General features: G+C 39.6%; 1 protein-coding gene across 2 annotated transcripts; it reads left to right on the top strand.

The window, feature by feature from the left end:
• The first annotated feature begins 82 nt into the window (after positions 1-82).
• Positions 83-10,274, top strand: PVALB (parvalbumin). 2 transcript variants are annotated; one of them, XM_061988931.1, is made up of 5 exons: positions 83-149; positions 451-518; positions 2,446-2,578; positions 2,995-3,104; positions 10,073-10,274. In XM_061988931.1, the coding sequence occupies exons 2-5, from the start codon at positions 458-460 to the stop codon at positions 10,168-10,170; spliced, it is 402 nt and encodes a 133-aa protein (XP_061844915.1). In that variant the 5' UTR covers positions 83-149; positions 451-457; the 3' UTR covers positions 10,171-10,274. The 2 variants fall into 2 exon arrangements, with proteins under 2 accessions (XP_061844915.1, XP_010197008.1); XM_010198706.2 differs by lacking the exons at positions 83-149; positions 10,073-10,274 and adding an exon at positions 8,468-10,030 and having other exon boundaries at positions 439-518.
• The last annotated feature ends 4,615 nt before the right edge of the window (positions 10,275-14,889 follow it).

Genomic DNA, 14,889 nt, shown 5'->3' with positions numbered 1-14,889 from the left:
GTCACCGACTGTAACGGTAACACTCGTCCTGACTTATAAAGGAAAAGGCTCTGCGCTGCACCACCAGCTCTTCCACCGCACCCGAGAACTTGACCTTGGCATAACTCTTTTCTCCAGCCACTGTCGCGACAGACTCTGGCACTGCTCCAGTAAGACTTAAGCTCCAATCTCCTGGCAAGTGACCCCCACTCGCGATCTCCCCCACCCCGGGTACCCCGCAAAGGCATTCCTGTACCCTCTCTTTTGCGCCTGTGAACTACTTGGTGCTCTGAAAACCGGGGAGCGACAGCCCGTGGCAGCCATCCACGCAGCGCGATAGAGCTGGCACGGGTCCCGCCTCTCCCTCCCGGCGTGCCATCCCCACACGGCACTGCAGCTTTGGTCATATGAGCAGAAATGATGAGAAAAGCACTTTTTAATCTTTTCGCACTTGCTTCCCTGTTCAAACAGTTGCAGGATGGCTATGACTGACGTGCTCAGCGCTGAAGATATCAAGAAGGCAGTGGGAGCCTTTTCAGGTGAGTGCTTTTTTGTTTGGGTTTGGGGCTTTTTTTTTTGGTTTTTTACCTCTCTTTCGTCGCTTCAGCTTAAGATAGCAGTGCATTTATTTAACCTCGGGGAAGATTAGAGGATCCGGCTAGACAAAATATCAAACGAGGATGTGTTTCCAGAAGTGAAAGCCTGACGGGTTTATCAAGTACAGGGCTGCATCCTCAGCGAAGTTGCCCTGCACATTGCAGAGGTGAAATACTTATTTAAATGCAGGTAAGCAGTACCTGCGGACAGACTTCGCTGCTACCGAGAGGATACTTTGAAAGGAAACAAAACTCTCGGCAAATCAGGGTGGATTGTAACTTGATGTGGGATAGGGAAGTCAGCTGTGGATGTCAACACCTTCCCCCTTTCCCCTGAAATTCAGTTTCGGGTATTGCAGAACTGCTGTTTCTCGTTTCAAGGAGATAAGAAACCGCTCTTTTCTGACTTCCCATGCGGAATCCCCGTGGGGAGGCTTTGCATTTCAGAATGGTGCAGAAGGCAACATAAAAGCAAGCGGATGCCATTGCTCGACTGCAGAAGCTTTCTGCAGGACGAACAGCTGCAGAGGTCCGTACTTTCCCCCCTGACTCCTTCAGGTTTCAGATATTCCCCTTTAAGTCACCGCGACCGATAATCTGAGAACACACCCTCTTCATCCTGACAGAGATTCGGGCTGTTCTCAGAGAAACGCCAAAATCGGTGCTCCGGTGTGTGCATTATCACCTCTCTCCCCCTCAAATTGCCAGGCTGATGGCACACCTCGGGAGCAGCCATCCCGCTCTGTGCCGTGACCTTCCCGAACAGACGGAAACGCAAAACCCGCCGAGCCCGACTAAACTGAGCGGCGGGAGAGTGAAAGGGACCAATAAACTGCTCCGCTCCATCCAGCAGATGGTTTTCTCATTAGCTTCCATTGTTCTGGGGCATCTCCAAGTCCCGGAGCAGATGCAATTAGCTGCAACTAATGACAGGTCTCAGTCGAGCAGATCCCCAAAGACTCAGTCTCCTTCATTTTATGTAATAGGAAAAGCTGCGTCGGGAATAGGGATTCGTGGCGAAGGGGGTAAAAAAAAAAGTCCATGGCATGCTTTGGAGGTCACTGGATCCATATCACAGTCATTAGGGGCCGTGGGTGGGACAAAAGCGGGTGCGGTTAATGAAGAGGAGAGGTGGAGCAGGTAAACTCATTTACCTCGGCTCCGATTTCAAGGGCTCTGGGTTGGGTTTTTTCTCTCGCCGGCTCTGGTGCTGGCAAGGTCTGGCAGGCAGCACACAGTGCAGCACTCCCGTGCATCGCCGGGGTTTGCAAACCGTCATCGCACGTACCTTTAGCGGTCAAAACCCGACACCGTTGATTTCTAGTAAGTCTTCAGAGAAAAGGGAACAGAAGTGAAATAGTCATGCGCTTCGAAACACTTCTCGTCAGCTAGGCTCCATGGTTGAGCAAGAGGGGTTGTTTTGGTTTTGTTGTTTTTTTTTATTTCCAGGGGTGGAAATGTCCAAAACCGACAGCGATGTCCACTCTCAGGTGCCTACTTTTTGTGTAAAACTTGAAAAAAAAAAAACAAAAAACCACCAACCCAAAAGGGGGAGAGGGGGGAGTGTGTTCAGGCACTGAAATGAGACCAAGTAGGCTAGACTTCATCTCCTAACTCTGTCACAGGCTTCCTATGTGACCTTGGGCAAGTCTCCATCCCTCTGTAGCTCAGCTCTTCAGTTGCAAAACAGACACTGCTCCCCTCCCTCTTTGTTTATTTGCACTAATGTCCGTGAAGTCCCACCACAGCGGGGCTCAGAGTTGCTTCCCGGGGTAGGACACTCAGCAGTATGGAACAAGAGCACAGGTATGTGTTGGTATATGTTTCCATGATTTTTCTAAGTAGTTGTCCCGCTTTTCATCTCCTATAGCGGCTGAATCTTTTAACTACAAGAAGTTTTTCGAGATGGTAGGATTGAAAAAGAAGAGCCCAGAAGATGTTAAGAAGGTTTTCCACATTCTTGATAAAGATCGAAGTGGCTTCATCGAAGAGGAAGAATTAAAGTAAGTAAAGATACATCCTTTCTCAAATAACCTCACCTTAAGAGGTCACCTTAAGAGACTCTAAATAATAGCAGGGAACTCATGTCTTGACTAGTTTTTGTGTGCAGTAATCAGTTTTTTGATGATGCGCTCTGAAGTGTGTTGGAAGTTGCCAGTTTTAACTTTTATTGGAGGATTCCCAAAACCCATGAATGATTAATGCCTTACAGAGAGTTCTTCAGCCAAATACAGTTTCAGAGTAAAACACTCCTCTTAAAGAAGGTCAACAATAGTAGATATGACCCTGGATTCCAAAACGTATATCAAATGAGGGGTACAAATAAATACTAAGTACAACTGCAACGGGGGAGGGGAAAACCAAACACAACCTTTCAACCTTTCCTCTTTTCTATGCCTTTTTTTTTTTTTTTTTTTAGGTTCGTACTGAAGGGCTTTACCCCAGATGGAAGAGACCTATCAGACAAAGAAACGAAGGCTCTCCTGGCTGCCGGAGATAAGGACGGTGATGGTAAAATTGGCGCTGATGGTATGTGATTAGAGGAGTAAATGTTGACAGTAACAATCCAATATTGCTCTTACATACAAGAACTGACAAAATCTAGGAATCACTGGGGGCTGTGACCTTCTGAAGGGCACAACTTGGGTTTAATGAACATCCTGTTACATTTGCCGAGCCTTGCATTCAGGCTTCAGGGGAAACAAGAGTCGAGTTCTGTCACTAGAGGGGGCAAGAGTTTACAGAAACTGGGGTATAGGGAAAGCTCGCTACCACACAACCTACCCATCCAACTCCTATTTTAATTGGTTTAATTTTTCCATTGATTCCAGTGGAATAAGGATCAGGACCTCGGCTTTACTAGAAACTTTAGAAAAGAGAAAGAAAAAAGAGCCGAGTACCAGCATTTCTGCTTGATGATCAGTAAATAGGAAAGTAATGCCTGACTTAGTAAAGCAACGCTCTTAAAATTCAAAGTGGGGTCAGACTGCTACAGAGTTTCTATATGATAACTGTCTATCCAGCTTTTGCTAGTGGTTGTGAGAGTCTTCACAGCTAAGAAAATTTGTCACTCTCTTTTACAAAATATGAGAATCACAAGAAAATAACAATTTTTCCTCTCACAGCATTGCTTAAAAAATACTGCTCTTTTCTATTCACCATCAGGATGAATCAAATTAGGCCACATACACAATTTCTCCTTTTTCCTCTTTCTGTATCCCTGAGATACTGGGAGAAACAAGAAGAGGTGCACTTCTGAATCTTTCCTAATGGTGAGAGATAGTAGCGGAAGTTTGTGGCCTGAGAACTAAGTCACCTAGACAGCAAACAATTGCTAAGTTTTCACCAAAGTGATAAGCTACATGAAAGGCTGAAATCTAAAAAATAAGCTAAAATCTCATAGCTTTCTGTGTTACCTGATCTCTCAGACTTTTAAAAAATGTTGTCTCAACAAAAAAAAAGAGAGAAATTAAAAAGGGAATAAAAAGCAAAACATGGTTAACTAACAGAGTCTCCTAATTTAGAAGCTGAAAAAAATTACACACAAAATCGGCCACTGACATATTAGCCAGGCAATATATCCACTAAACTGCCTGGTCATAGGATGTTGGCATATCAGTGACGATGAACCTGTGTAGAAACTAAAGCCCTCATCTACACTAAAGCTTCTTCATTTCTCAGATCTGATTATATTATGGTTGCAGAGGAGCAATTGTGAACCATCTAGGGGAAGTTTGTGCAAAACTTCAGTGCTACTTAACCCAATGAGTGTGTCATCATTTGAAATTTCTTATACTTTTATTATATGGGTCCTCCTTATTCACATTAAAATTAGTGGCAGGGGTACTAAAAATCAGGGGGCAAGATTTTCAGAAGAAAACTTGGTTCAGGTAAGTAAGTTTGCAGCTGATCCACCTCATATCACATACATTTTCAGTTATTCCCATAAGGCTGCAAAACAAAAGCAGCATCAATCAGAATAAAAGAACTACATTGCAGAATGATTTTGGCTTATACAGGAAAATACAACATTTACTTTTTAAAAGTTAAGATTGATCATAACTTTTTTTCAAAGTTGAAACAATGCCTGAAAGCCAGTACGTTGTAATAAAGCAATATGAAACACCTCTCCTCCTTAAGTCTTTCTTCTGCAGCTTTTACCCCTCCTTAACTTTGAACTGAATTACTCTGAATTTATGCTTGATAATGAGAAGAGAATGAAGGGGTTTTTTTCTTTTGCTTCTTCTGGCCATATTCCTACTGTCTAGCCTTATTTGTTTCTTTTCCATTCCTTAAATTTTACTCCAACGGCAAATTGTTGCATCAGAAAGGTTTGAAATATGTGCAAAGTTAACATCCGGGACTGTGGTCAAAGGATGAGAATGATAGCCATTTTCCAGCTTCATCTTTGGTTCATAAATCTCATTCCAGATAATAATTGCCTATGTAAACAAAATGTAAAGTCATGAATGTATGTTGCATTCATATTCAGTGTTGCGATGCTGCATTTCTGTTGCAAACCATTTGTTTCCCTCTAACTAAGCTACCAAGCATCACTTTGTTTCAAGCATCAGCTTCCTACATCACTAAATGACCACAAACATCCAGCCTTTCACAGGGGTTAATGTTAACTCACTAGAAAGCCCTTGAATGCTGTCCCTCAGGAGCCCATTGCAGTTGTAAGAACTAATCGTCATGGATTTTTAACACCACAGAGCTACCTTTCTCAGGAGTATCATCACAAATGCTAATCTCAACCTAATCAGCCTTCTTCCAGTTAGAGTCTTACATTATAAATGTTCTGTTGGCTCTCTTACATTAAACCTTTTACCATTTCTGCAAGACTCAGAAATACCTTCACCACCCTACCTCTTGTCCAATCAAGATTTGTAATAAGTGGCTGATCTGCCAGTTTCAAACAGTTGAAAACTTGCAGCCTGTTTGTGCAAGACATGATCATCTTCTGTGTGATGTGTAGCTCCCTCCATCTTCCACTGAAGTGAAGATGATGAATCTGAAAAAAAAACTATTTCAGGTCAAGGCCAGGTTACCTAACAAAACTACAGACATCAGCTTCCAGATTAGATTGGGAAGTGATGCTGAAGCAGCTCTGTCAGCTTCAGGAGAATGCTTATAAGAAATGGGGAGAAAAGAAAATGGAAATTTTTGTTCACCATGGTTTTTAAGATCTATTTTGTGTATTAGAACTGAGCATGCACATCATGTCTTCCAGTTTCTTGATATTAATAGACTTAAGAAAGCACATAGAGAATTTTCAAAGATCATGTACTGTAGACAGAACAAATTCAATTTTTTATCCCAGAGTCAAACTTTTTTCCTTGATACAGCTCAACTTCTCCAAATGTTTTAAGTAGTTCTGCTATTTCTTTAAATGTTATAAAAATGAGACATCAAGCATTCAAAATTACAACTGATAAGTCATGACCTTGCCACAGGTAAAAGCCATGTCAAGAAAAAATTTTGCAGAAATCCTTCTTATCCCTCTTTTTGCTCTTGTATCTTCTAAAATAAACTCATGTAAATCACAACTCATGAAGTTTACTAAACAGATTTCCTATTGTACAGATAATGTAAAAAACCCATAGTCTGGTGAGAGATGTTTTCTCACGTTCTCTGTAATGACATCTGTCATTTTGGTAAAATAGTACAGGGCATGCATTAGGCTGGTGTATACTACTAAACTATGATGAACAGTGAAAACAATCCTCTCCTTTTAAATCAGAGCTTTGACCTAATAAATTATTTTGCATGACAACATAGTCTAAATGCTTGTAGTTTAAAAGTATCATTTGTGCAAAGAAAGATACGACAATTTTGTTTGGAAGAAGAATTACAACTGAAAAAGAGGATGTAGTCAATCAGAAGGATTCTCTCACCAACAGGCCAGTCAGAGGCAATAAACATTAACAAGACTGACCAACAGGCAAGGGCTAACATACAATGCCTTCTCTCAGAAATTTTGCAAGTATGAATACACCTTGTAACAATGCCTCCACAAGCCACCTGTGATTGGGCTCACTTTCATATGAAAATAAACAGTGAACTAGTTTACAAGATTATTCAACTGCAATGCCTTTGAAATATTTAAAGGCTATTGAAAAACCTGGAAAAAATATAAGGCATGTAGAAGTTATTCATGAAAGAGTATTTAATGGTCAGCTGTCTATCAGAAAGTGCTTGTGAAATGTGTTGCCATTAAGTGATAATATCACTACCATAATGTATTACAGAAAATATTTGGCTACAGGTCTGAATAACTTTTTCCAAATATATTCCATAGATACAAATTATTATTAAAAGGATTTAATTTAACTGAAGCAAGTATGACAAGTTGTTCTAATAGAATATGCATAGTTAATTTTCCCTTTTGGATAGGTTTCATCCATTGCAGTTCATGTTTCTGTAGGATTTATTCACAGAATGATTTAATAATCACCGCCTTTTCTCTTTTCTGCCCAGAACAGTCTAGGTTTCTATCACAAGCACTTTATGTTATCTCTTAAATTCAGTTTGCAACACTTTGAATCTATGTCCCCACTGTATACAGGATTTATACAGGTTTTGTATAAGTAATCTGCATCGCTAATCCTAATTTGGATTTACATCTTTCAAAATGATGGCTAAATTTGGATTTAATTTAAACCCTCTGACACTTTTATTTCTCAGTCTGGTTTGTCAGCATTTGGCAACATAGGGTTTTTTTGGACATGTCATCAAAAGCACTATCTGTTTGCATACACCAGTCAGTAAAGATCTTGCTTTTTTGGAGTTTAGCACTTTTCTCCTGAACATTAGAATGTTCTGCAAAGTGTCTAATTTTCATCTTCTGACTTTTTTAGTTACATGGCATTACTCTTCTTTATGTCAAACTTCCACAATTTTCTCTTGAGCCTTCACAGATGACTGCCTCCCCTGTTTGTCATTTTCCTCTCAGCTGATTTTGTTAAACCTATAACCCACTCTCTCTGTATACTTTCTAATCCCTTTATCATCTTTGTTGCCCTTCTTGGGATTCCCTCCAGTCTGTCATTTCCAATGCTCTGAGGCTCACATGCCTGTGTGAGGTTTTTTCATGTGCAACTGTTCCAAGGTTGGATGGAGTTAGGAATTATAACCTCCTTGGGTAATACAGTATTCAGAGTGCAGTATGCCAGGCAGCTATTCACCAGGATACAAATGTGCCTTTTCCAAGCTTTATCACCCTGCTGGAAGGCATTATTTATACCAAAGCATAAAATTACCCCACACTGCAGATAGACACTCTTTTTTTTTTTTGTAACTATTTTGAATGTAATACTAATAAAAGCCACAGGGTAAAATCCTGGCACTCTGAGATCACAGGAGTTTTTCTCATCACTAATATGGTCAAGACTGCTACATAGGTTGGCGTCAGCCTTCCAGTTTTGTAATCTGTCATTTTCAGTCAATTTGCCATTAGAAAATTGAGTTTAAATGTAATGTATTTCTAGTATAGGGACATGGATACTCTGAAAGACTCCTTAATGAGTCTCTTTGCCAAACTCTGATCTAAAGGAAATTTATCACATTGCAAAATCAAATTTCTAGTGCTTGCTTTCATTCCCTTGAGGTTTACTAAGGAATAACAGGGAACTAATCATGTTCTTCAGATGAATAGCAGTGGACAGTCTTGACAGTCTGGCACATATAGCATTTCTCCCTTATCCTCAAAAAATCCTTTCATTCCACTGTAAGATTTCCAAAGTCATACTTTCCCTTTAATTAACTTGGATTTCTTTGTTGTTATTGTGATGATTTTGCTACACCAATGACTCTGTAACCATTGTAATATGCCTCCTCCTTCTTTACATTTTCTTCTTTTAACATTTTCAAAAAATTTTTCCCTTCTCCAGAATTTGCAACTCTGGTGGCTGAATCATAAAGGCTTTGACCAATGCAAACCCTTCACCCATCCTTCACTGCCCACTTCCAACCACCTCCTGCTGACTGCTTTGGCTCCTGTTCTATTTATTTATGTTATTTTATACTCCAGCTCTGTTCTCTGCAATCCTGCAACTCTGTAATTGTGCTGAAAGACACTGTTAAAATAATAAAGGTCACATCAATCTGGTCTTTATTCTCTCTCACTATAACTTGTTTCATATTTCATGCAGGCTTGGCACACGCTGAGAGAAAATGTTACTCTTTTCTCCTGACATCCCTGCTGCTTTATCCCTAGCTTGGGTAAAGTGAGAGGAAATTATAAAAATTATTTGGGATAAAACATGTATATAATGAGTCATCCAGTCCAAGTTCTGAACTGTGACAAAACTGACTGCATTATTTTTAAGCCATCCCTGCTAAATGGATGCATACTCCTAGCCTGGAAAATCTCTAGTGATGGCAATTACCCAGCTTCATTTGGCAGTTTGTTCTTTCAACTTAATCAGTGTTATAGCTAAAACGTATTTTGTAATATTTAACCTATATCTCCAGTGCTGCATTTTGGTGATTGGTAAATTGATCCTCATCTGTATCATTTGTTAAATTTGCCTGGTGCAGGGGGATTTTTGGATTAAAGATTTGACAGGAATATCAGTTGGTGCCAATCATGCATGGGAATAACTTTGTAAACTACTAGAAGTCGGTCACATCTGAAACACAGGGTATATTTACTAGCAATGTTACAAAACAATCTAGGACAGGAAGAATGAAATACAACAAACAACAGTATGAATTTCAGGAAAGGGGACAGTAAGATCCAAGTGTAATATAGCTGTTGACATTCCCACTGTTATAATAATATATCAAAAAAAATCCCATCAAAAACTATTTATTCTAAAACTTTACCAGGGAAGTAGATATCTCATTTTTGAGTTACATACAGGAAAGTGAGGCTCAGGCTACGGGGAATGACTAGCCAACAGTAAGCCTATGACAGAGCCAAGAGCTACGCACTTGTTTTCCAAATCCTGTTCAGTAATTTTGGCACCAAGCTCATGCTTTTTATCATTTTTCTTCTTTCTTTTTAAAAGCAAAGATTAAAGGGGGAAAAAAATCCTTTTAGGCCACATCTTCTCCACATCTTAACAGAACGTTGATTACTACCACAATAAAAAGGAAGGATATTTGCCATTTCTGGATTCCACACTATTCCTTGCAGCAATAATACCTTCTTCTATTCAGATTTATTATCACTAGATCAGTATAAACAAAAAGATAAGGCTGAAACCCTGTCACTGTCACATTGTACAGAATAGCATTCTCTGCCACAGCAATTACCCAATGCTATTCCAGAAGCCAATAAACACTCCCAAGAGCCATTCTAGATTTTCTCTCTGTAGTAACTTAGACAGAGACTTTTTGCTTAAGCTCTTGTGCGTTTAAAACAAATCCTTTGCTTTTGCACAATGTATATACTGATCTGAAGAATGTATTGATTTTTAAGTATTATAAATAAAGCAAATGAAAACGGATTGCGACGAAGTGGCAGTTTATTCGCTTCTTTTTCTCGGCAGCTGCTGACCCCAAGTGGCAAGAAGTCGTAATTACAAGACTGCACAGGGCTACAGAAAAAACCCCCACATTGGGAACCGTGCTATTGATGCATCATTAATGAAGGTCCGTGCAATCAGAGAATCGACATAAAAATCGCTATATAAACAAAGCCCCTTATAGTCTCTTTCGATTCTTTGAACCTGCAAGGATTTCTGTAAGGCTTTCCTGGATGGCAGGAAAGCTGAAAACAAAATGTCACAAGGCACAACAGAATAAATAGCAAATGAACCATTAATGACCCTGAAAGATCATTCATAGTACATTATGTGAAATAAAGCAAATTGCAGCAATATTAATGTGGATATTTTACTGGCATAAAAGTCTGAAGACCTTTGGCCTTTTCAGAAATCTGCCTGGTAGAGTATCATGGCATAAAGCCCTGGAGGGAAGAGGGGCCCAAGAAAGGCGGTTAATATTCAAGGATCACCCCTGCCAAGCTCAGGAGCAATGCATCCTAACAAAGAGGAAGCCAGGCAAAACTGCCAGGAGACCTGCAGATGTACAAGGAGCTCCTGGATAAACTCAAACACAAAAAAGAAGCCTACAGAGGGTGGAAGCAAGGCTGGGTGGCCTGGGAGGAATACAGAGAGATTGTCCAAGCAGACAGGAATCAAGTTAAAACTTGAAAAACTAAAGGCCTGATAGAATTAAAACTGGCCAGGGATGTCAAGGGCAGCAAGCCCAGTGACAGGACAAGGGGTAACGGGCACAAACTGGAAACCAGGAAGTTCCATTTGAACATGGGGAAGAGCTTCCCTGTGAGGGTGAGAAAGCCCTGGCACAGGCTGCCCAGGGAGGGTATGGAGTCTCTTGCTGTAGCGGTTTCCAAACCCACCCGGATGTGTTCCTGTGTGACCTGATTGAGGTGAGCCTGCTTTAGGAGGAGGATGGACTGGATGATGTCTAGAGGTCTCTTCCAGCACTCACCATTCTGTGATTCTGTGAAAAGCTTCTGTGGGTACACTGGCAATAAAAGGGAGACTAAGTAAACTGTGGGTCCTCGCTGGAAAGAAACAGGAGACCTGTTTAGCTGGGTTATGGAAACACCTGAAGTACTTAACTCTTTTGCCTCAATCTTCACTGGCAAATGCTCCAGCCACACCACTCAAGTCATAGGAGCCAAATGCTCCTATGCTCAGGTTCAAGATCCTGAATGTGCACAATTGCATGGGACCTGGGCAAATGCATCAGTCCTAAGGGAGCTGAGAGATGATTCAGCTGAGCCACTATCGATCACATTTGAGAAGTCATGGAAGTCCTGAGAAGTTTCCACTGACTGGAAAAGGGAAAACATGACTTTAGTTTTTATAAAGAGAACAAAGGAAGACCCACGGAAGTACAGGCCAGTTGGTCTCACCTCTGTGCCCAGCAAGATCATGGAACAGATCCTCTTGGAAACTATGCTAAGGAAACTAAGGGGATGGTTGGTGACAGCCAACATGGCTTTGCTATGGACAAATTGGTTACCTTCTACAATAGGGTTACAGTGTTGGTGAATAAAACAAGAGCAACTTACACCATCTGCCGGGACCCGTGCAAAGCATTTGATGCTGTCCCACACAACATCCTTGTCTCTAAATCGGAGAGATATGGATTTGATAGATGGACCATTTGATGGATGAGGAACTGTTTGCACAATCACACTCAAAGAGTTGTAGTCAACAGCTTGATGTTCAAGTGCAGACACTACTGGCTCTTCTGTGTTTATCTTAGATAATTATTTTTCCCACTCAAATTCCTTCCAAACTTTCCCCAAATCTTGAATTGCTCTATTTTATATTCAGATAAATTCTTAGCATTTTCCTGTTAGATGGGAGTTATCTAGTCATGGCTCAAAACATAGCAAACAAATGTGAAAATCTGAGTTACAATAAACAAGATTTTAAAAACTACACATACAATATATTAAATTATTCATTTTCATATTGCTCTCATTTTAATTTCTTTACAGAAACTACTGTAGAGACTGAATCAAGCAGAATTTGCTACAAATTTTAATCAGGCTTTCAGCGGAGTGTGGATTATAGTATGCTCAACAAACACAAAAAATCCACATTACCCTGCAAAGCACTATTTCATGAAGAAAGACATTTTAATTTTCATATACATAAGCAAAGGAGCAAAATTAAGTTTCTCCATAAAACATTTCCTTTACATTTCTTAACTGGCATCTTACATCATCATCTTTGTCCTGAACAGTGTTCCTTAATTTTCTCCCCTGTTGTTATACAGTAGAAGTTATTAAAAAAAACAAAACCAAAACCACAACTGAAGCCATCACGGTGAAGACACAATTTTAAATAATCAGTGTGTACTGGATGATTTAAGATATGTAAATCATGTTTACATACAAAAAAGACACTACTTGTCCTCATTGGTATTATATATTACTAGGAAAGAAATACAGCTAGCTCTCAGCTACAAGTAAAAAGGAAAAAAAGTCAAATTCTTATCAATCCTGCAAATGACATTAGCATTTAACAAAAAGAGTTTGTACTGACAAATCATCACGCTTAAAATTTCTCTGATCACCATTTACCATTACGAAACCCATAAACGACAAGTTCGTAATTGTTTATGCTTTAAGGATCTTGCCAAGCTCTTAATGGAGTTTCATGGATCAACAATTTTCCACATGTCTTATTTTGGGAATCAATGGACTGGAGGCCATAACACCTGTTCACTTTGCGGAAGCTGAGCTAGGATTTATATTTACAGTCTATCCACCAGTCCTGAGCTCAACACTGCCTAACATGCTACGATTGCTTCCACACTTTGTTCACCAAAACAAATTTTGTTTGTTTGCTTCTTTTGCCTTTTGCAACTTAGCATCTTATGGGGAGATCCCTAGTTTCTAAATATTTTCAAAGACTGGAAATGCAGTTCATCTTCTCTTTCCCAGCAACACACACATAGTTTTATCAATACCTCTGTGCTACAGTAAACACTAATAATATTCTGTCCAAAACAGATTTAATACTGTTATGGAATTAAAAACTGCAGTGTTACATAACATTTGGAACAAGTTCTGCCACTAGAAAACAATACAAAGATTATGAATTTATACAAGATTCATTGAAGACACAAATTAGCCCACAAGATTTTTATTAATGACCATAAACCACAAAAAAAGTTAACTCTCAAGTCCCAGATTAAGATTTAAGTGGTCAGCAGACAGAGAATACATTCTTTTTCTATAAATCAATTGCAAATGAAAGAGAAATTATATGGCATGAATTAAAACACCTACATTCTGCTATGTTTAAAGCATATCCTGACACTCTCATTCTAACACCACTCAGGAACCACGAGTAGCACAGATACAAGAGCAGGCTTTACAAATGACAGCGATTAAAAGTACCTGATCTATGTTCTGGACTCCATCATGGCTAAAGTGCTTGAACCTAAGCTGCTGCACCTTCATTCTGAGACAGTATTTCAGTTTCTTTTCCAAAGAAACACATTCTTAAGAAATCCCAATGCTCTCTAGAGCTCCAACATTTAAACAACTTTTCTCCCAAACCAGAGAAAATGAAGGCAGATGTGTCTAAAGCAGGTTAACTATGTCCATGAGAGATCAATCATCAAAACCTCCCCAGACTGTAGGATCTCCTAAAGGGAGATAATCACTTCATACAGAGGAAATACATATTTCTGGTTAGTGCTCTTCAGGTTAAGAAAGTAAGAAAGCTGAACAAAGTTTGATATACTTTTAAAGACAAAAGTTAGTAGAAATACGAGAGTCCCTTCTCCAGCCACCAAAAAAACTAGAAGGGGCTGCATGAGCTACAACAATAAATGGATCAGAAGACTTAAATAAAAATACTGGAAGATATTTCATAAACTTATGGAATGTGAAGCTAGAAAATATGGGTTTTCTTCATAAAGTCCTTTGGCCTTCTACCTATGAAAATCTCAGTGAAAAGATCTTGTCAGTGTCTGAATCAGAATGTTTAACTCTTATTGTAACAACAGGTTTTAATTCTAGGAGATGCTTGTCTGAGCAGTTAACGTACAAAATTATGTACAAAAATACAGTTGGTTTCACTGGTGTTACAGTGACACAACCCTGGCATTAACAAGTGGATGCTTGGGTCTTCAGCTGGTAAGGAAGGATTTAAAAAACATTAACATTTCAGTTAATTAACACACTCAAATGCCTGTATTTTCACAGTGCAAGACAGTTTCTAAAAAGCCTCACTAGAAAGACATTAAGATATGTAGATAACAATGTTAACAAACATTAGTCATTTAGTTAAAATAAGTTTTTAAGTAGGTTTTAAATAGATTAAATCACTGAAAGACAATCATTTAGCAGTAGGACAGTCATAGCACAATATTGTGTGATTTAGCATGCTGTTTGCTCAGTTTTACTTACTTAACAGAGTAGCTAGATTTGTTGAAGCCTCAGGCTGCAAGCTGTTAACTTTCACCTAACTGCACTGAACTTTTGCTGAACTTGTACCTACTTGAGCAAATCGGGGCCTTCAGAGCCCTGGTACAAGCCAGAAGACAAGGAGGCTACAGCAGCAAACAGCAGCCACAAAACAACAAGGAAAAGACCTGCCTGGAGACAGAGAAGGAATTAATAAGGTGTTAGAAGATCTCAGACCAGAATCACCACTGGATCAAAAGGTGGGTGAAACATGAAAATCACATAAAGGATAGGTGTATAGTCTATAATGGTACAACTACCCAGGGGTTTCTTTTTTGAGAGTCTGTCTCCAGAGGCACCCAGCTTGAGCTTACCCTGCTGCTGTACTTACTATTAACTTTT

Source organism: Colius striatus, chromosome 1, assembly GCF_028858725.1.
Source record: "Colius striatus isolate bColStr4 chromosome 1, bColStr4.1.hap1, whole genome shotgun sequence".
In the NCBI taxonomy this organism is placed as follows: domain Eukaryota; kingdom Metazoa; phylum Chordata; class Aves; order Coliiformes; family Coliidae; genus Colius; species Colius striatus.
The sequence above is the reverse complement of the archived record's forward strand: the minus strand, read 5'-3'. Positions and strand labels throughout refer to the sequence as shown.